Source organism: Bos taurus, chromosome 22 (assembly GCF_002263795.3).
Source record: "Bos taurus isolate L1 Dominette 01449 registration number 42190680 breed Hereford chromosome 22, ARS-UCD2.0, whole genome shotgun sequence".
In the NCBI taxonomy this organism is placed as follows: Eukaryota; Metazoa; Chordata; class Mammalia; order Artiodactyla; family Bovidae; genus Bos; species Bos taurus.
Window position 1 is genome coordinate 54,878,922 of NC_037349.1, and position 22,401 is coordinate 54,901,322.

The window sequence follows — 22,401 nt, forward strand, 5'->3', positions numbered from 1 at the left end:
TTAGGGCACTGAGCAGCCCGCAGGTAACACTCGGTCATTCTCCCGAGGGAATGCGTGATGCGGAGGCCTGAGTTTCCTGCCAGGAGGGTCCTTGCTCTGAGTCCCCAGCTCGGTTTGGTGCCTCCACCGAGGGCCCTGCAGGAGCAGACCCCTGACACGGGGAGAGTTGATGGCCCGCACTGGGCCAGGGAGGTGAGAGCAGGACCCCGAGGGGGCAGGGAAGACGCCTTTGTTTGGGTGATCAGCTGTTTTTTTGTTTGTTTGTTGCTTTGGGAGACCTGGAGAGGACACCCGAGCAAGGCTATTTATAGCTCGGCCCCTCAGTGCCAGTATTTAGGGCGGTCTCCACATCCCCGGCAGCGCTCCCATCCATGACAGGTTAAAGAAAGGTGATGTGTATACTGGCTACATGCTGGACATTAGGATGAGCCCCCCCCCACCAGCTGGGGGCCTATTCCCACACCGCCTGCCCCCGAGCTCTCTGCCGTGGTGGGAGAGGGGCCTGCTCCACCTCTGCTTCCTCAGGTCAAACCGCTCTCGGGTCTGGAAGCTGGTGTTTGGAAGGGAAGTGCCGGGTGTGGGACTCCCCTCCAGACTCAGCCCCTCTGTGTGTAAGGGGCGGGGAGGGGGGCATGGAGAGGGCAATGAGGGTGTTGCAGGATCAGATCTAGATACTTCCTTGAGACCATGGAGGACAGAGGAGAAGCCTTGAGCAGAAGGCCTCCTCTTTCTGGGGCCAGCTTCTGCCAAGGCTGTGGGCATCATCATCTGAACCCTGTTTTGGGTCCCAATCTGGGTCAGTTGCTTGGCCTTTCTGGACCTCAGTTGCCCCACTTGTAGAATGGGTATAAGAATGTCCTCAGGGTGGTTATGTTGCCGTGAGGACTGAATGTGTGAGATATGAGGACTCTCATGTGGCACCCGCCACAGTCACCTCTGCCACCAGCTCCTTCTTGTTCCTTCCTCCGAGAATCTCTCAACAAGGATGGTTTGCTTTTAAACTCACCTGTTGGATTCCCCAACTCTCCCTCCTCTTCCCGCAGAAATGATGTCTCCACCTGTGGACTTTGCTCCTGTTGCCCATCTCAGACTTCTACCCACTCTTTCCTCCCTTGTCCCCCATTCCATCCTGTATTTGAAACTTTTCCCTCCCTCCTGACTCTTTCCCAGTCGTGCCAACCTGAAAATGAAACAAATGTAAGACGGCCCTGGTACCCTGTGGCCAAGAACTACCAGCCTCCGACCCCATCAGAGCAGCTTCCCCAAAGAGCCGTCTCAGCAGGTCTCACCTCCCCACATGCACCGCTATCTGAAGCCTGCCCCACCAGGGCTGAGCAGCTCTCCTTGCTTCCCCTACCTCCCAGGTTCCGAACCCCACAGCGCTGTCCCTCTCACCAGGCTGTCGGAAAGCCCTTTCCTTCTGCCTGCAGACACCGCCTTCTCCAGGGATGCCCAGCCCTTCTCTGTCCTCTGAGAGGGCTCCTCCGTCGTCTTCTCTGCCTGTAAATGATGGGGCTCTGGGTGCCCCTCCTGCTCATTTCTCCACCTCTGCCCAGTCGACCTCATGCTCTCCCCGAACACTTGATGGCCAAGGGCTCAGGTCTGACCTCCTCCCTGCATCTCTGTTGTGAGCTTTTACAGCCAGAGACTCAGCTGCCTCCGGCCCTTGCAGCCTCCTGGGGGTTCCACGGGCATCTCAAAATCGCCTTATCTAAAAGACTGGCTGACTCTCCACCTCCTCCTCTTCTACCCTACTTAACGGTTCACTCCTGCTCAGCTAACGACTCCCCCTGCCACCCCCGTGTATCCATTCAGGTACACACCTGGTGTCAGCCTGGACCTCCCACTTCCCTGCTACCTGCCACTCCCAGGGAGCCACCTGGTGTCTCTGCTGCTCCTCAGCCCGCCTTTTCCCCTCCAGGGTCATTTCCCTACCTTACTCCAGCCCTTCCTTCTTTATTGTCCTAGTTAATGCAAAAGTTTCCACACTGGGCACCTTGCTCCATTCCACGCCTACCGGCCAATCTTCCCACTGCAACCAAAGAGAGCTTTCCAAAACATGCACCTGACGGAGCCTTGCCCCTTTGTGAGGTTCTCCCAGGCTTCCATCACCCTCAGGAGGAGGCGCCTGCCCCTCAGCAAGGCTCACCTGCTCATCACTCCAGCCTTGTCCTCGCCCTTGCTTCTCACCCCGCTGCCTGCTGCACACTGAGCCCTTCTCTGGCCTCCGGGAGCCCTGGTTCCAGCCTCCCAGCTTTTGCCTTTGGTGGCCTTTCTGCCCCCAATGCCTCCCTCTTCTTTGTTAACTGTCCTCCTGCCCCCCAGGACCTCCCCACCCCACCCCCACATCCTGACACTGGCTGGACTTGCAGTGAGGGTCCCCTGCTGCTCCCTGTCCTCACCCTCTCCACACTCTGCTCTGTTCACCAGGCCGTCTTCCCCAGTGGACCGTGAGCCCCTGAAGGGCACCAAGTGTAGCGCAGTACCCAACACTGAAGACACCTTCATAAGCGTCACTTGAATAAATTGATAAATTCATGAAGGACGCGTGCCGGGTACTGCTTTTCCCCAGCACATGAAGACACGTGAAGTAGCTTTGGGGTACATGCCTTTGATTTGTAAAGACAGGAAGGGTGATTTTCGTGTCATTCGGGAGTCTAAGGAGCAGGCACCACAGGTGAATGTCTGGGCCCTGGAGCCAGGATCCCTGGGTTCAGATCCCGACCCTGTCACTTGCTCTCAGTGACTTTGGGCAAGTTACCTGATCGCCTGGCACGCCAGTTTCCCCATCTTTGAAATGATGATAACAACCGCACCTTCATCAAGGATTGTTAGGAGGGTAAAATGAGTTCCTGCTTGAAAACCAAGAGAGACACAGACCTAGGGAGCAGACTTGTGGATATGGCGGTGGGGAGGAGGAGACGGTGGGACAAATGGAGAGATTAGCATTGAAACAGAGACATTACTGTATGTAAAAGTAGATGATGGTGGAAATTTGCTACATGATGCAAGAAGCTCAAATCCCACCTAGAGGGGTGGGATGGGGTGGGAGGTGGGTGGGAGCTTCAGGAGGGAGGGAACACGTGTATACCTATGGCTGATTCATGTTGATGTATGGCAGGAGCCAACACAATATTGTAAAGCAATTATCCTCCAATTGAAAATAAATAAATGTTAAAAAAAAAAGACTAAGAAAAAAATACAGCAACAAAGAGAAAACCTGTGGAAAGGGGTGATGCCCCTTCCCCAGGGTCACACAGCTGGTAGGGAGCAGAGCTCGGTTTCAAGCCCAGGCATTTCTGTACGTGCTGAGGGCTGAAGAAGCAGAGACATTACACCTTCAAGTGCTGGGTTAGGGTTAGGAAATCTCCAGGCATAGTCTTAATGGCCTGAAAAAAAAATGCCACGTGAAGAACCTGCTTTCCTGCCTGTCTCACAGTAGGTGCACAGTATAACCCAGGTCAATGAATGCCTCCGAAGGGCCCCATGCAGTCTGCAGCATCTCCTGCTCCCCAAACGGTGTCGGGAGGTCCTTTTTGGCCAGGGTGTTGGCAGCAGACTCTTCTTTATTCAGACCCTTCTTCTGTCCCAGCACTTCATGGGGGAGGGTCATTAAGAAAGTTTTTTTTTTTTCTTTCCCCAGGAAGAGCTGTGCCTTCTCCAAGTCTCCGGAGTTGAGTGTCCCAGCCCCCAGGCTCTCAAAGGCTGCCCTTGTGGGTTTGAAAACAACCCCACAGCCCTGCAGGCTGAGAACCTGGCCCCCCGAGCCTCCTTTCTTTAGAAACTCAAGGTCCAATGCTAGTTAGAGTCAGCGCTGGTAAAACCTAAAGAAAATAGTTTGAGGATGTTTTCAAATAGTGTCTGGTGGAACAAAAGAGCCATTCATCCCGCGTAGCTTTTAGTAATGTGCTTCCCATTCTGGGAACTAGATTGTTCAATTAAGCGAGAGGGCGCTGAAGCCGCTGCATGACTCGAAAGTGTGCAGCCTCCAAAATGTGGCTGAGGGGGCCTGCGCCGGCTCGCTCCTGGCAGGTCTAACCCCTACTTTGTCCCCGGGTCCCCGCGCTGTTTCCAGTTTCAGATGCTCCGTTCAGAAAAACCACGACATCAGTCAGAGGGCGTGTGTGTGCGTGCGGCCCTGCTAGATCTGAGTCCTCGGCACCCCGGACATCTCCCTCTGCCTCGGCCACTTTCTCTTCTGCTCCGGGTTGTCCTTTCCCATTCACCGGCTGATGGATGTTCTGGAAGCTTTCAGGGGCCGGGGATGGGGAGATCGTATGCAGTATGTCAGGTGGGAGTATGCATCCTCGGCTACGAGGCTCTCGGTCTGGAGACAAGGAAGTCGGTGAGCACCCTGAAGTTCCTGCAGAATTTTGGGGGTGAGCGGGCACAGCAGTGTATTGCTGTGTTCTGGGGAGACAGTGCATCCCTTCAGTAACTTCTCAGAGGACCCCAGCTCCCTCTTCAAATAGTGATAGTGGTAGTGAAAGTCACCCAGTCATGTCCAACTCTTCGTGACCTCGTGGATTGTAGCCCGTCATTCTCCTCTGTCCATGGGATTCTCCAGGCAAGAATACTGGAGTGGGTTGCCATTTCCTTCTCCAGGGGATCTTCCCGACCCAGGGATCAAACCTGGGTCTCCTGCATTACAGGCGGATTCTTTACTGTCTGAGGCATTAGAGAAGCCCCCCTCCCTTCATGTTCTCTCTCTCTCAAAAAAAAAGCCTTGTTGTTTCTAAGTTATTCCTTCATTACCAGAAAATTCTACTTCTGCAGTGATACCCAAGCCTTGCCCTGCACTAGCAATCCTTGGGAAAATGTAGCAAAATGCAAGCTTCCTCAGAACCATTCCATAAGGATTCAGACCTGATGGGTCCAGGATGGGACCCAGGAATTTTTACATTTTCAGCAGGCATCCCACAAGGATCATGCTCTGGATCTTGCTGCTCGGTTATAAGAATGTGCTCTGTTGCTCAGTTGTATGTGACTTTTTGTGACCCCATGGACCGTAGCCCGCCAGGCTCCTTGGTCCATAGGATTTCCCAGGCAAGAATACTAGAGTGGGTTGCCATTTCTTTATCCAGGATGTTATAAGAATAGAAGTTTCACTTAATACAGCCCTTCACTTTAACGTGAATTAAAGCCAAAGACTGATAAGACATGAGAAACAAATAAAGTAACCTTTATAACGAAGCAGCTGTCTCCTTTCTTTCTCAAACAGGTGGTCCTTCTTTTTGCCCAACTCCTCCTAGTACAGGGCAAGAGCTGCACGTGCATACTTCTTTATCCTCAGGATAATTGTAGTGCCTGGCACCTAGTATGTGCTCAATAAATGTGTATTTAAGTAGATGTTCCCCTTTCTGGCTATCAGTCTAGTGAGAGCTGGTTTTCTTCAGAGTAAATCCCCGATTGCACGCAGCCCAATTTTGTCTGGGGGCCTGCCTGATTTCTCTAGCAGGGTTTGGGGCTGGAGGGAGCCTGCAGACCAGGGCTAATTGTTGTCATTGAGTAATTAATGCAGAATCAGGCCCCGAGTGGATTCCCAGGGAGATAGACACTGAGGGAGGCTTTCATGCTTGGTGGGATGGGAGCTGCTTTTCTCAGAGGACGTTCCCAGAGTGCCCAGGCGACTAGCGTGGTCCCGTGGGGGTGGCTTGGCAGCTGAAATGGGGTTCGTGGAGCAAGTGTGGAGGGGGCTGGTGTTGATGCCACGGTTCTGGACAATATGGAGCGTGGAGAGTCTGACTCTGGAGAGACACAAGCCCCAGGATCTGCTGTGAAAGACAGGCCCGTGTCAGCTCTGAAGGATGGGTGGGTTCCAAGCGAGGCTGTGGCTGGATGCATCCTGTGGCCTGGGCCCCCTGGACACCCCTGCCCCTTGGCCCGCTGTTCCGGGCTCCCAGTGATGCTTCCTCTGTATATCTGTCTGCCCTGCTTTTCCCTTCTGCTCTCTGGGCCCCCACGTTCCCTGAGTACTCCATGCTCTGTTTTCTGGACATTGCTCGTGCTTGTCCCTGGACCTGAAGCTATCTCTACCCACTCCCTCTTCTGGCTAAACTCGATCATCCTTCAAATTCTAGCTCAAATGTCACTTCTTCCACAAAGCTTTCTCTGAGCCCCGTGGCAGTCAGGATAGTCTGGGTTGTGCTGCAGTAATGAAGATCTTAGTAGCCTGAAGAAATTGAGTTCTGGTTTTTTTGAATGAATGATTATTTAAATTCCACAGTGCTTTACAACTTAGAAAAGTTTCACACACACGACTTTATATATTCCCGTGTGTGTTAGTCACTCAGTCATATCTGACTCTTTTGCAATCCCAGGGACTGTGTATCCCTCCAGGCTCCTCTGTCCTGAGTTTCCCAGGTAAGAGTCCTGGAGTGGGTAGCCAATCCCTTCTGCAAGAGATCTTCTCAACCCAGGGATCCTGCATTGCAGGAAGACTCTTTACCATCTGAGCCACCAAGGAAGTCCTGTAATAACCCTGTAATAATTTTTTTAAAGAAGCTCCTATCCTATATTTCCTCTTGCCCTGCCTTCCTTCTCCCCACTGGTAACCACTAGTTTGTTCTCTGTATCTGTGAGTCTTCTGCTCTTTGGTTTTATTTACTAGTTTGCTGTATTTTTAGATTCCTCGTACAAGTAACATCATCCAGCACTTGTCTTTCAGCAGAATTTCTTGCTCACATAGCGGCTGTGACCTAGGGTGGCCGGAAGGCTCACGTATCCTTTCATGAACTTGAGCTTCTAGAGGGCCGCTTGGAAACATGCTTCTGTTAGGACAGCAACACTCGTGTGAAGGAACAGGGCAGACCACACCGCCTGGCTCTGAATGCCGCTGTCTGAAGGGCCTTGTGTGCCACTGGCCACAGCAGGTCCTCTGGCCAGAGCTGAGCTCAGCAGGAACATGTCGTCACCCCTCGCCCCTCAGGGAGGGACCTGGAGTGTTTATGGACGGTCCTGCCATCTCCCGGGATCCCTGAAGTAGGTTCAGTGCTTCCCCTGGACGTCCTCCACATAGCTCTTACTGTACTGTCCCATATGCCATCTCCGAACCCCCAGCCGGTCCCCTTCCCCCCTCAGGGTGAATCCAGGATGGCTGGGGCTGGGTCTCATTCCTTTCTGAGACCCCCACACCGGCCCTGGGATGACCCAGAGAAGACGCTTGGTGAACGGTGGGCGCATGGCTGAGTGACCTGCCGCTTCTACAGCACTAGCCCCTGCCCACAGCGGGGTCCGCGTGGGCTATCTCCATCCCCCATGACTCTGGGCCCTCCGTTCCGCAGGCGCCGGGTCCTGGCCATCTCGGATGGGATCGAGCACATTGGGGACCTTCGCTGGGAGCTGGCCTTGTGTCTGCTGGCGGCCTGGACCATCTGTTACTTCTGCATCTGGAAGGGCACCAAGTCCACGGGAAAGGTAAGAGATGGATCTTCAGCTCGCTGCAGGAGGGGAGGGGGCGAGTGGTCCTCGTACAAGCTCACAGGGACCCAGAGAGCGCCAGGGGCATCACAGTACGAAGGCCAGCTCCTGAATTGGGAGCTAGGAGGAGCACTGTGCAGCGCTCTGGAGTCCAGAGTTGAAATCCCCTGTCCACCAGCTGTTTGCCACACACCTCGAGGTTGCTCACCGTCCCCCTTCTGCACCTTGGTTTGCTCACCTGTGAAATAGCAGAGCCTCATCCTGCTTTCTTCCTGGGTTGAGAGTCATATACAGAAAGGAGAGTTGAAGTGCTCTAGACACCAGGGAGGGCTGAACTACAACCATGGGGGATTCTGTGATGAGAACCTGGGCTCCAGGCGTGTGCTCGGCAGGCAGCACGGGCTGTCTCCACCAATGGACCTGGAGATCTCACCCGCCTGCGGTCCGTGAGGGCCAGGGCAGCCGCCTCCACCCGTCGGTGCTGTCTGTACCATGTGGCCTCCAGTGCCTCGTTGTTGTTTGTTTGTTTTCTAGTCGATCAGTCGTATCTGACCCTTTGCGACTCCATGGATGTAGCCCACCAGGCTCCTCTGTCTGTAGGATTTCCCAGGCAAGAATACTGGAGTAGGTTACTATTCCCTTTTCCAGGGCATCTTCCTGACCCAGGGATCAAACCCGCATCTCCTGCATTGCAGGTGGTTTCTTTACGGCTGAGCCACCCGGGACCATAGGAGAAGAAAGATGGGAGCAGACAGCAAGCTCTGAGCTGCCCTGGCCCGAAAGTCACAGTGGCTCTTCCACTCCCAACCCGCTGGCCAGAGCCTGAGACATGGCCTCACCAGCTGCCAGGGAGGCTTAGGCGCGAGGGGAGCAGAGGGATGTCTGATGACTGCAGCCGTGTGTGCCACCAGGGTCACAGGTGCAGCTCATGGCCAAGTCCAGCCCACTCGTGTATGTTATTAAAAAAAAAAAAAAGAAGAAGGGGAGGAGAAATCGTTACCAAGATGTAGAAACCAGGTAATTTCATTTGAAATATATGAAAACACGATTCCATTGTCCCTTGGAAAGTTGGAAGACTGGGCACCACTGGGCTTGTGTATCTGCCTGGCAGCCTTGGGCTGAGCTGAGCAGCAGCCACCTGCTTCTATGGGTACTCGGTTGGCCACAGTCCACAGTCCTGTGGCTGAGTGTCAATGCCATGAACAGCATTAGTTGCTCACTCATGTCTGACTCTGTGTGAACCCATAGGTTATAGTCCACCAGGCTCTTCTGTCCATAGAATTCTCCAGGCAAGAATACTGGAGTAGGTAGTCATTCCCTTCTCCAGAGGATCTTCCCGACCCAGGGATCAAACCCAGGTGTCCCATACTGCAGGCAGATTCTTTACCGTCTGAGCCACCATTGGCTTCCTCATTTGTGGGAAAAAGGAAGATAGGGCTTTTTTTAAATGCCTGTGTCACCCTGACTGTGTCATAGTCCCTGACTGCCGGCTTCTGGTAGGCAGTTGCTCGTAAGCTTTACTCTTAAGTCATTGGTGGAGGCAATGCATGAAGACAAAACCTCTGAGGAAGTAAGAATGACTCTGGGATCTTTTGCAAAAGATGGTCCCCTCAGCTCCCAGGGTGGTAGGTGGGATGAAGAACCCACTGCTAAAATGTGGGAGGTGGGCAGACCTGAGTGAGAGGACTTAGACGAACACAGAAGAGACGTCAACAAGCCTCATGTTATGAGCTATCAGGAGGCTGAGGACGTACTAGAAAGTAATCATGAATGTGCCTCAGGGACCAGAAAGTAGGACAGAGACTCTCGTGTCCCTTCAGACGAGATGATTTTGCCGATCTTTGCTTCCACTGGTTTGTGTCTTAAAGACAATAAGAGTTTTTTTCTGTTTTTCCAAAATATAAAAATCATTGTATTATCAGTCTACTATTTTAGACTACATGCATCCTGCTCCCATGCACCACTCCCTTCCCCCCCAACCCCAGCCACTGCCTTTTTTGGCTAAAAAAGAGGAGACAGAGTGCAGGAGGTGAGAACCAGGGTCTAAAACCAGGGTCCACATCCTAGGTCTGTCTCTCACTGACTGAGACCTGGGGTGAATCACTTACCTTCTCTGAGCCTGTTTCCTCTTTGGCCAAACAGGGATTGATAAGTGAGCTCGTCTCACGGGGTGGTTGCAAGACTGAAATGCATGGCTGCACATTTTAACGCTTAGCAGAATGGAGACCTGATCGTAGTGTGAGAAGCAGATGGTGATTTTTAAAAATCTTGTTGTCAAACTTATTCATCCAAGAAATAGTTTCCGAGTATCTGCTTGATACCTGGCATTATTCAGTGGGTATCTAAGATGAAAAAAAACAGCCTCTACCCTCCGCAGATGACCTGTGTGACAGTGCTTCGTGAACCATCTGAAACAGGGAGGAGAGCTGTCATGCTTGGTGCTCTTGTTGCTTCTACTACGATGACCAGCTTTTCGGGTGTTTGTGCAGGGCCAGTGGGGCCTGGCTGGGTGGCGGTTGTTCAAGGCTGTGGCGAGGACAGTGCAGATGAGGTTTTGATGTGTGCACATGTGTGGGCTTGTGTGACCTTGGGCTCTTGGGCCTGGGCATGGGCCATGGTGGGAGGAAGCTCAGTCCCAAGACAGGACCGCTTACCACTGGCGGAACCATCAAGCCTGTGTGTCGGAGAATCCTAAGGCAGGGACCCAGTATCAAGGAAGGACCAGCAGGCTACATGCTGAGAGACTTCAGAAGAGGTTTGGGGGAGGCAGGATGATGGTTACTGAGTGCTTCAAAAGCCCATTCCATTCAGAGCTTGAAACAACTTTATTAGACAGAGGGGCCGGCATTATCTCCACTGTACAGACGAGGAAACTGAGGATTTGTGGGGTTATATAAGCCCACAAGGACACTCAAGTGGGGAGGGGGGAGGGGCTGGGATTGACCCTGCACCTTGGTGACTGCATAGCCCAGGCCTCTGGGTGAGTGCACCATCAATCCTGTCACGTGTGACCTGAGGACAGTGACAGTTTCCTTACAGGTGGCTTATGAAGAGGCTGTTAAGAGCACATAGTAGGTGCTCCGTGACTGTTGGATGCAGCTAAATGGTCCTATTAAGGGAAATGTTGAAGTCACATGAGCAGTTAAGTCCTTTCTTTAAGACTGGGCTTCATGGGCTCCTCTCCATGTCCAATGCCCAAGACCAGGGTGAGTGTCCAGGATGAGATGTGGGTTTCAGGACCTGCAAAGCTCCTTGGAGACTATCTGGTCCATCCACACCCATATTTTATGGATGAGGAAACTGAGGTTCAGAGAGCAGAAGGGACTTGTTCACAGTCACATGGTGAGTAAGTGTCAGGTTAGGACCTGCTCTGGTGGCCCAGCTCCGTTTTTGTTCAGTTGCTCAGTCGTGTCCGACTCTTTGTGACCCCATGGACTGCAGCACGCCAGGCTTCCCTGTCCATCACCATCTCCCACAGCTTACTCACACTCATGTCCATCAAGTCGGTGATGCCATCCAACCATCTCATCCTCTGTCACCCACTTCTCCTCCTGCCCTTTGTCTTTCCTTCCCAGCATGAGGGACTTCCCTGGCTGCTTATCAATGACAGGGTTCTGGAGGTCACATCTGACAGTTTGAGACTAGGAGACCCCAGATCAGCATGTGGGCTCTAGGGTCTGATGCTTTTATTTATTTATTTTATTTTTTTACTGTTTATTATTCACCTCACCTTGGATGTGAGCCCAGTGTCCAAAGGCTTTTCAGATTTTATATAAAAGCAGTTAAAAATAAACACAGGTCATTTGAATCTTCATGAGTGGGCAGAGGTTGCCCCTGCCACCTGCTTGCAGGACTCTGGCCAGAGTCATCCTCGGGGGTCAGTTCAAGGAAGCGGAAGGGACTCCATCTTCCTGCTATTGTCCAGGCCATGCCCGAGCTGGCATTTCCTCTTCACCCCAAGTTCCAGCCCTCTATCCATACCTGGGCCTCAGGAGAAATTTCATCAAGTTGAGGAAAAGTTCCTGGCTTCATCCCATCTCCAAGGCAAAAACTGTAACCCCAACTTTAACTCAGTTGAGACCACAACCCTTGCTCAGGAGTGGATGCAGATACTGTAGGCTCAGCCTCTTGGCAGGTGCTTCTGTAAGTGTGGATTTGGGATCAGAGTTTCCCTGGTGGCCCAGATGGTAAAGAATCTGCCTGCAATGCAGGAGACCCGGGTTCAATCCCTGGATCAGGAAGATCCCCTGGAGGAGGGCATGGCAACCCACTCCAGTATTCTTCCCTGGAGAACCCCATGCACAGAGGAGCCTAGTGGGGTACAGTCCATGGGGTCACAAAGAGTCAGACACAGCTGATAGACTAACACTTTGTCTTTTCACTTCACAAATAAGTAGATCCCAGATGAGGCTGTGGCAAGGCTGCAGGTGGAGGTGTGACAGTGCTCTCCGTTGGTCTGCGGGGCGGTATGTGGGCCCTGAGGCTGTGTTGGCATCGGTGTCCCCCACCCCACGAAGGATAATCGCTGCATGTGACCTTCAGCTCCATCTTCTGTACCTTCCTCAGCACTTTCCATCCTTCTGACATCACAGACCCACATTCAGGGTCTCCCAGGGTCTGAGTGAGCAACCTGGACACTCAGAAGAGGCTGCTGTGGCTGGAGAGATGGTCTCCGAGTTCCAGCTTCATTGCAGAGCCAGTGGCACACGACTGCTGCTTGGTAGACTTTTGTGGAAAGGGTGAATCCCGCCTGTGCGGGGGCTCCCTGCGAGGTGCCAGGATGCACCCGGGACAACGGTGGACAGTCTTGCCCCCGCAGAGTGTGCAGTCCACACTGGGTGTGGGGGGCAGCGACAGAGGAGCAGTTAGGATTCTGTGTAGTAGTGCTCACATTAAGCAGTAGAGCTAGAGAATCAGGTCCTGTGAACAAGGGGATTCTAATGGCAGAGACCCAGCTCTGGAATGTTAGAATACAGCTTGTCTGAGCTGGGAGGGTTTAAGTCCAAACCCTACTGTACAAGTAAGGAAGTGGAGGCCCCGAGAGGTCGCGGAATTTGCCTGACGCTATCCCGCTTGGAAGGAGCAGAGCTGGAATTCAGTTCTGGGTCTCTCTGCTTTCCCTAAGCCTGGTCCTCATCTGTTCTGATACCTCCAGCTGGGGGCTCATGTCCAGCTTCAAAGACAACATGTAGATCCAATTTCTGAGCGTGTGGCAAGGGCTTAGAAAGCCATTTATTTTCTTGTCCCGGTTTTAGTTCCACACAGTTATTCATCCCCTCTCTCTAGACGGTATTGAAAATTCCCAGAAGTCTGGATTAACAAAATAAATAAGAACACTTCTCAATTGTAAATTAGTAAATATAGGATTCTGAAACACTTGGTTTCTTTAGGAAAAAACTTCCAAGCTGTTAATAAGTTGTCATCTTCTGGATGATAAACATTTTCAGTCTGGATAATTGAAATCAAGTGGCTAAGACACGGAGACAGCTTTGTGATTTTCCTGTGTTCTTGATTTTTTGTTTTGCTTTTGGAGATTTTCTCTTTTTAGAGCAGTTTTACGTTCACAGCAGAGTGAAGCAGAAAGTACGGGGATTTCTCATCTACTCCCTGCCCCCACACTGTGTTACCTCCCCCATTATCAACAACCCCCACCAGAGTGGTACATTGGTTAAAACTGATGAGCCTACATAGACATATCATATCCTCCCAAAGTCTATAATTTATATTAGGGCTCACTTTTGGTGTTGTACAGTCTGTGAATTTGGGCAAATGTGTGATCCTGGTGGGCTACAGTCCATGGGGTCGTGAAATGTCACACACGACTGAGCAACCAAGCACACACATAACACTTAATGCCTAAATCACTCGTGGGCCAGATAGTAAAGAATCTACGCAGTGCAGGAGGACCTGGTTTGATCCCTGGGTGGGGAAGATCCCCTGGAGAAGGGAATGGCTACCAACTCCAGTATTCTTGCCTGGAGAATTCCATGGACAGAGGAGCCTAGCAGGATACAGTCCGTGGGATTGCAAAGAGTTGTACACGACTGAGCGATTAACACTTTCACTTTCATAATGTATAATGACATGGATCCAATATTAAAGTCTCATATAAAGTAGTTCTACCACCCTAAAAATCTGTGCACTTCCTGTACATCTCCTCCCACTTTCCCCATCCCTGGCAACCACCAAAACCCAATCTTTTAGCTGTCTCCATACTTCTGACTTTTCCAGAATGCCATATCATTGGAATGATACTGTTTGTAGCTTTTTTTAAGATTGACTTCTTTCACTTAGCAAGGTGCGTTTAAGTTTCCTCCATGTCTTTTTGAGTCTTGGTAGCTCATGTCTTTTTATCACTGACTAATAATGTCCCGTTGTCTGGATGTGTACCACATTCACCTGTGGATGGACGTCTTGGGTACTTCCACGTTTGACAACTAGGAATAAAGCTGCTATGAACATTTGTGTGTAAGCATTTGTATGGGCTTAGGTTTTCAACTCTTTGGATAAATACCAAGGAGCTTGACTGCTGGTTCTTATGGTAAGAGTATGTTTAATTTTATATGAAACTATGGGACTATCTTCCACAGTGGCTGTACCATCTTACATTCCCACCTTCAGTGTAAGAGAGTCCCTGTTGCTCTGCATCCTTGCCAGCATTTGGTATCATCAGTGTTTTGGATTTGAGCTGTCCTACATCCTGACTGGTATGTGGGGCCTCCCTGGTGGCTCTGTGGTAAAGAATCCACCTGCCAAGCAGGACACTCGGGTTTGATCCCTGATTCAGGAAGACTGCCTGGAAAAGGAAAAGGCAACCCACTCCAGTATTCTTGCCTGGGAAATCCCATGGACAGAGGAGCCTGGCGGGCTACAGTCCATGGGGTCACAAAGAGTCGGACACAACTCAGCAACTAGACAACAACAATAGCTATGTAGTGGTATCTCCTGATTATAGTAACTTGCATTTCCCTGATCACAGGTGGTGTGGAGCATCTTTCCATATGCTTATTTACTATCTGTATTTCTCTTTGGTGAGATGTCCATTGAGGTTTTTGACCCATTTCGTAATTGGTTGTTTTCTTATTGTTGAGCTTTAAGAGCTCTTTGTGCATTTTGGATAACAGTACTTTATCAGATGTGTCTTTTGCAAATATATTCTCCTTGTCTGTGGCTTGCTTTCACATACTTTTGACATTGTCTTTTGCGTAACAGAAATTTTTAATTTAATGGGGTCCAACCTGTCAACTAGCTCCTTCCCAGAGTGTGCTTTTGGTGTTATATTTTATCTAAAAGCCTTTGCCATATGTAAAGTCCAGGTTTTCCCAAGATGACTTTGTTATAGTTGTGTGTTTTGCATTTAGATCTCTGACCCATTTGAGTAAATTTTTGTAAACGGTGTAAGGTGTGTGTCTCGATTCATTTCTGCATATGAATGTCCATTTGTTGAAAAGGCTTTGCTTTTTACTCGTTTTTTGTCAACCAGATTCATCTTGCCCATCCCTGCCAACAGGTCCTCTCTATGGTCTCATAGGCCTGAAGCCACTAACTCATTTGCACAACTTCTCCTCTAACATCTCATCTAAGTATTAACCAAGTTTACCTTATTATCACCCTAGAAAACAACCTGTCTTCTCCTTTTTTGTTGTTCATCCGTCCATTCACCCACCCACCTAGACATTTAACAATAGCTCCCCAGGTCCTCCAGAGAGAAAATTGCTCTTAGAACTTCCCATTTGCACAAACATATTGAAAGTGAAAGTCACTCAGGCTTGTCTGACTCTTTGCAGCCCCACGGACTATACAGTCCACGGAATTCTCCAGGCCAGAACACTGGAGTGGGTAGCCTTTCCCTTTTCCAGGGGATCGTCCCAACCCAGGGATCGAACCCAGGTCTCCCACATTGCAGGAGGATTCTTTACCAACTGAGCTATCAGGGAAGCCCGTTGCTGACATGCGAAATGACACAACCGAAACCCTTTATGCTCTACAAAACAATAATTTAAAATGAATTCCAGGTGTTCTTGTCTTTATTCTGTGTTGTCGCACTACAGCATGGAAACATTAGAGTAGGGTGATCCTAGTACCGGCTCTGCATGCTTGCCGAAGACTGAAAAGACTCGTCTTTACTATGTGCCCTTCCCGTGTGGCTTTGCTAGGCCTTAGCCTGACCCACGGATCAGTCAGCATTGGCCTTTCACAGAATCTGACCCATGACCTGCTTTTGTAAATAAGGTTTTGTTGGAGCACAGCCACATCCATCTTTCTGCGTTGCCGTCAAATTCTTTTGTGCTGGTACAATGGCAGAGCTGAGTAACTGCAACAGAGTGTGTGGACCCACAAAGCCTCAAGTATGCACTATCTGGCCCTTCACAGAAAAAGTTCCTGGATCTCTAATCTGTTAAACTAATTCATGAAAACTGTTTGCCACACAAAAAGAAACGAACATCAAAATTGTTGTCACCCGAAGCATGGACCATTTGAGATACTGAAAAGTTACAGTGATGATTTGGGATGGAGAGCTTTTCCAAAGGATCCTTAAAAATCTCACCCCAGCCTTTCCAGCTCCCAAATGTGCTGGGTTTTTGTATCTAAATGCTCACTAGCAGTGAGTGTTACTCATTGACTTTTATTAATCCACTAGGTGCCTTATTGCTCACCTGCTGTGTGCCAGGTATGAGACTGGGGGGCTCTTCAGACTATGAAGCTGATTGTCAGATGAAGAATGAACAGTTATAGGAATATTGTGGGCAGAATGAAGGCAGGAGATCTCCTTGGGGTGAGGGGGGTAAAGGAAAGCATTACTGAGTGGGGCCCCCATCTGTGATGTCAAAGATGGGAAGGGAGTGTCCAGGTGAGCAGCACAGATGAAATTCTCAAGTGAGGGAAGGACCTGGTGAATTGGAAAGGTGACATAGAACTGGGGCCAGGTGGAGTGGATGGTGGCATGTGATAGGGCAGGGCTCAGACCTTGTAGCTGTGCTGAGTGGTCGGGGGTTTTATTTTAAGGGTAGTGGAGAACCACTGGAAGATTTTAAGCAAGGGTGACATGATCTGACTTTCATCCTTAAAAACTGGCTCTGGCTACTCATTGTGAATGGGTGGCGGGGTGGGGTGCAGAACGGAGAGGTTAGGGAACCCAGTTAGTGGGTGTCCAGGGTGGAGGTGCAGTGCACAGAGAGAGGTGGTCCAATCGGAGACACCTTCCGGTGTGGCATCCTCGTTCTGCAGGACCTGATGGTGCACCGGAGTTTGAGATCTTTCTCTTTTTTGACCTTTTTAAAAAATGTATCTGTGGCTGTGCTGGGTCTTCATTGCTGCTCATGGACTTTCTCTCGTTGCAGAGAGCATGGGCTACACTCTAGTTGCAGGGCGCAGACTTCTCACTCTGGTGCCTTCTCTTGCTGTGGAACCCAGGCTCTAGAGCACATGGGCTTCAGCAGTTGCTGCACGTGGACTCAGTGGTTGTGGCTTATGGGCTTCGTTGTCCCACAGCATGTGGGATCTTCCTGGACCAGGGATCGAACTGGTGTCCCCTGCATTGCAAGGTGGATTCTTAACCACTGGACCACCAGGGAAGCCCTCTTTTTTGACTTTTGAATGGGGTGACTGTCCCAGCTCTTGCCTGGATGCTTTGCCCTCTGCAGGCAGCCCTCCCTGCCCACCAGATAGTCAGGTGCCCTCTCCTGCTGCCCTCACACCCCCTGGGCTGGCTCCTGTTCTCTGCTGTGTCTCCCTGAGCGTTCCTCCTTCTGTCCTCCTCTGGAGGATGATTTATGGATTTTTCCCCCTTGTTTCCTGGTCTCCAGGAGCAGTGGTTGGGAGGGGAGGGTGCTGCAAAAACAGTTCTGGGCCCCTCCCCTCTCCTCCTGCTGCCACTTTAAAGGAAGCTGCAGGATTAGCTGGGATTTTAAGAAGAATCCTGCCTTTTCACTGCTTTAGGCCACTGTTTTTATCCTTTTCAGAGCTCCAGGACACCAAGGCAGGAGAAAAGAAAACACACACACAGACAGACACACTCACACAGAAACAGCTGCAAATAGCCTTCAATTGATTTTTTTTTCTTTTCCTTCCTTCATTCACCAACAAGTAGAGGAGTTGGAGGTGGTACAAGGACTCTTTTTTTTTTTTTTTTTTCCATTTATTAAAGTGTAGTTGACTTACAATATTAGTTTCAGGTGTACAACGGTAGTGGTTCAGTACTTTTATAGATTAAACTCCAGATGGAGTTATTTTGAAACATTGGCTCCACTTCCTATGCTGTACTCACATCCTTGTAACTTATTTATTTTATACCTAGTAGTTTGTACCTCTTAGTTCCCTTCACCTGTCTTCCTACCGGTCACCGGTCACCGCTAGTTTGTTTCCTGTATCTGTGAGTCTGTTTCTGTTTGTTACATCTGTACAAAGACTCTTTTTTTTTCTTTTAATTTCATGTATTTATTTAATTTGGCTCTGCTGGGTCTTGGTTGCTGTGTGTGGGCTTTCTCTCCTTGCAGTGAGCGGGTCTACCGTTTCATTGTGTCATGCCAACTTCTCATTGTAGTGGCTCCTCTTGTTGCACACAGAAGCTTGGTGGGCTACAACCCCTGGGGTTGCAAAGAGTCAGACCTGACTTAGCGACTAAACAACAACAGAAATTCTTGTTGCAGAGCACGGGATCTGGGGTGTCTGGGCCTCAGTAGTTGCAGTGCGTTGGCTCAGTAGTTGTGCTGCAGGGGCTTAGTTGCGCCACAGCATGTGGGATCTTCCCAGACCAGGGATCAAACCATTATCCCCTGTGTTGCAAGGTGGACTCAACCACTGGCCCACCAGGGAAGCCCTGTACAACGACTCTTAAACAGCCTGCCTCCTCTGCATGATGCTAATGGTAAAGAAGATGCTTAAGTGGCACTTTGATCTGGGCCTTGTTCCAAGGCCCTTGCTACATTAACCACTGAGCATTCCCTGGTGACTCAGACGGTAAAGAATCTGCCTGCAATGTGGGAGACCTGGGTTTGGTCCCTGGGGAAGGAAATGGCAACCCACTCAAGTATTCTTGCCTGGAGAATTCCGTGGACAGAGGAGCCTGAAGGGCTACAGTCCATGGAGTCACAAAGAGTCAGACACGACTGAATGACCAACACACACACAGATGAGAATGGTACAGTTGATATCCCCATTTTACAGATGAGAAGACAGAGGCTCACAGGGCTTAAGCTGCTTGTGCTAAGATCCTGGGGGAACAGATGCCTCCAGGATCGGGGAGGAGCAGGGTGGGGCCCCTTGGCAGGTGAGGGTGCCTGCTCCAGCCAGCTTACCCCTGACCTGCCAGATGGAGATGCAGGCTGGGGGGTGGGTATCAGTAGCTCCTCCTTGAATGTGTGCCTTTCCCCGCCCCCTCCACCCCACTACCACCAAGGCAGGCCGGAGCTGCCAGCAGGGGAGCCATCAGGAGCCCCACACAGAAAATTTATTCTTCAGGAGCACCCTGTAAAGTGGCTGATGGATTCAATGAGGCGTAAAGCAGCAGCAAAGGGGGCAGGGGGAGTGAAAGGGAAAGATGTGTGAAAGGGAAGAGAACAGGCCCAGGAAAGGAACTGGGCAGCGCTGTCTCTGGGCCCTCAAGTAGCCTTTGTTGCAGCCCGAAGCAAGCGGGGACGGTGTTGGTGGTGGGGCTCTCCCAGCGCCCGGCTGCTGTCTGCATTCAGAGAGGAAACTAGAGCGTTCATGAGATGCATGCAGAGAGCCCCGCAAGGAGATCTCCTGCCCTCCAGCCCCGGGGCCCGAGGACACCCGAAGCCGCTGCCGAGGGTCCTTTGTGCGGCGTTGGGAGCTCTCACACCACTGGTCTGGGGAGAGCCGTCGATTGTCACATGAAGTCAAAAGAGTTTAGCGTCTTGATTCAGCCCTTTCTTTGGCCTTGAATGACAGCGCTTCACCTTTAGCGGGAACCCTGGCAGCGAGGAGGGTTGGAAAGGAGGGAAGCTTTGCGACTGGGTAATACCGTCTTTATTGAAGCACAAAGGCCCCCCCAAAGTCCGAGTGGTTGCTGCTGGGAGGGGTCCTACAGGGCTGGCCGCCTCCTGAGAAAGCCCTCAGCACACAGAGCGGGGCCCGAGGGGACTGGGTGCTGTTAACCCTTCCAGAGCACCCTGGGGAGCCCAGCCCCGCCAGAGCCCATCCACGCACACCCGTGTTGCTGGGAAATGAGCTGCCCTCCTAGGTGGCAGAGGCGAGGAGTCCAGACAGCTTTGAGCTCCACGTGAGACCAGGCATGATGCCACAGATTCAACCAGAAATGGGCAGAGGTATTTGTGGTGTGCTACTTCAATCTTAGTGCCAGGCTGAGCACTGCAGGGGAAGTTATAAAAAATTGCTAGCTGGGACTTCCCTGGTGGTCCAGTGGTTAAGACTCTGTGCTTCCAGTGCTGGGGACACAGGTTTGATCCCTGCTTGGGGACCTAAGATCCCACATGCCACTTGGCATAGTGAAAAAAAAAAAAAAGTAAAAAATGAGATAAATAAATAAAAATAAAAGACTTACTCGCCATGTACCCTGCCTTCAAGAATTGGGCAAAGAAGCTGAAGACAGAGCTGGCAATGGAGAATGGAATGAGGCCATGTTTGGAGTCAGGAGTCCTGCCCCACCACGTGCCAGCAGTGTGGGTCAGTGCAGGCCACCACCAACCTTACTGGCCGTTCACGCTACTCCATTTCTCTTGGCCTCAGTTTCCCCTTCTTTCGAGTGTAGTGTAACAGGTGCAGTGACAGGTGGCGGGTACTGTGTTGGTGTCACTAGAACCTTTGAACCACAGCCTGCCTGGGAGGTGCAGGACATGGGGTCAGCGTGTCCAGGAGGCTCTGGGCAGGTGACACGTGGGCTGGCTCTGGCAGGTGTGGCGGGAAAAGTGACGGGCAAAGACCCAAAGAGGCATTGGGGGAGCAGAGAGGGAAGGCATGAGCCTGTGCAGAGTGCAGGCTGGGCGGTTAAGCTGAGGCTGGCCTGTTGTGGCGGCAGCAGTCACTCCAGTGTACTTGTCTCCCTCCAGGGGGCCTGCTGCTCCCCCTGCTCTGCACCCCTGTGGCCACCTCTGTCAGTCAGCATTCAGCCAGAGCAGCAGAACCAGGAGATTCCGTACGAAGCCTTGGTGTTGTGAGGGTGGGCCGGGCAAGGCTGGCGTGCAGACGGCAGGCTGCAGCTCTCTGTAGGAGACCGTGGCAGTGACCACAGGCAGTAACCACAGTTTCTCATTAGAGAAACCTCAGTTCTGCTATTAAGGCCTTTCCATCGATTGCATCAGCCTACCCAGATCAAGTAGAACAATCTCTCTTACTTAAAGTCAACTGATTTTGGACTTTAATACTATCTATAAGACACCTTTGGAAAACTAAGATCATGGCATTCAGTCCCATCACTTCATGGCACATAGATTGGGAAAGAGTAGAAGCCGTGACAGATTTTATTTTCTTGGGCTCCAGAATCACTGCCAATGGTGACTGCACCCATGAAATTAAAAGACGCTTGCTCCTTGGAAGGAAAGCTGTGACAAACCTAGACAGTATATTAAAAAACCAGAGAAATCACTTTGCCAATCAGGGTCCATATAGTCAAAGCTGTGGCTTTTCCAGGAGTCAGGTACAGATGTGAGAGTTGGACCATAAAGAAGGCTGAGCCCTGAAGAATTGGTGCTTTCCAAGTAAGACTTTTGAGAGTCCCTTGGACCGCAAGGAGATCAAACCACTCAATCCTAAAATGGAAATCAGTCCTGAATATTCATTGGAAGGACTGATGCTAATGATGAAGCACCAATACTTTGGCCATGTGATGTGGAGAGGCAACTCATTGGAAAAGACCCTGATGCTAGGAAAGATTAAAGGCAGGAGGAGAAAGGGGTGACAGAGAATGAGATGGTTGGATGGCATCACCAACTCAATGGACATGAGTTTGAGCAGACTCTGGGAAGGACAGGGAAGCCTGGCATGTTGCAGTCCATGGGGTCACAAAGAGTTGCATATGACTGAGAAACTGAACAACAGGCTCTTCCTTCCCTACCACCCTTCTTTCTCCTCCTCCTCCTCCAGGAAACCTTCTGGGGCCCCCTACCCCCATCCTTCTCAACCTCCTCTTCCCTTCACTGATGGCTCTCACCCACAGCAGCTTCCAACTGTCCTGTATTGGCCTCTCGTTGTCTCGTGACTGCTGGGCTTGTGGGTCCAGAGACATTTCTTATCCCGTAGGGCAAATATTTATGAAACATTCCTGTGTACCATGTCCTGTACCCAGGACCACAGATATCAACTCTAAACAAGTTTAGAGGCTGGATGTGTAGGCAGAGAAGTAAACAGACAGTTACAAAATGTCCCTGTGCTGGAGATGAATGCAGCCCCAGGAGGCAGTGGGATCCACGCTGGCTGGGGAGGTGCAGATGGTTATTAATTACCCAAAGGCAGAGGAGAAAGGAGATTCTAGGTCAAAGGGCCCAGGTACAAAGGCCGAAAAGCTGGCTTACGTCGTTTCCCCCTCCCTATTTTCTTCTTTCCCTCCTCCTTCCTCCTTGTATATGTTGAGAGAGCATCCATTGCACGATGGGCTGTTTAGTTGCTCAGTTGTGTCCGACTCTTTGTAACCCCATGGACAACTACAGTCCATGGGATTTCCCAGGCAAGAATATCGGAGTGGGTTGCCATTTCCTTCTCCAGGGGATCTTCCCAACCCAGGGATTAAACTCAGTTCCCCTGCACTGGCAGGCAGATTCATTACCACTGAGCCACCTGGGAAGCCCTGCATGACCAGGGCCCTTGTGCATTTTTCTGTGCCTAGGGTAACCCACATGGTAGATACTGTGAACCACCGCTTATTGATTCAGTCAGCAAACAAATGTGTGTTTGCTCGTCACGTGGTAGGACCTGTTTGATTGAGGTAAAAGTTCTGAAGCCTTTCCTGGCACACAACCAAGCTCTCTCCCCTGACCTCCCCTGTGGGTTAGGAAACAGCAAAAGGAA

At 50.9% G+C, this 22,401-nt stretch overlaps 1 protein-coding gene across 1 annotated transcript in view; it reads left to right on the forward strand.

The window, feature by feature from the left end:
* The window catches only part of SLC6A11 (solute carrier family 6 member 11), a 125,270-nt gene that overhangs the window by 19,398 nt on the left and 83,471 nt on the right, over window positions 1–22,401 (forward strand). Inside the window, exon 5 of the mRNA NM_001206903.1 lies at window positions 7,284–7,416. Coding sequence (NP_001193832.1) covers window positions 7,284–7,416 — 133 coding nt within the window. The remainder of the gene's footprint in view (window positions 1–7,283; window positions 7,417–22,401) is intronic.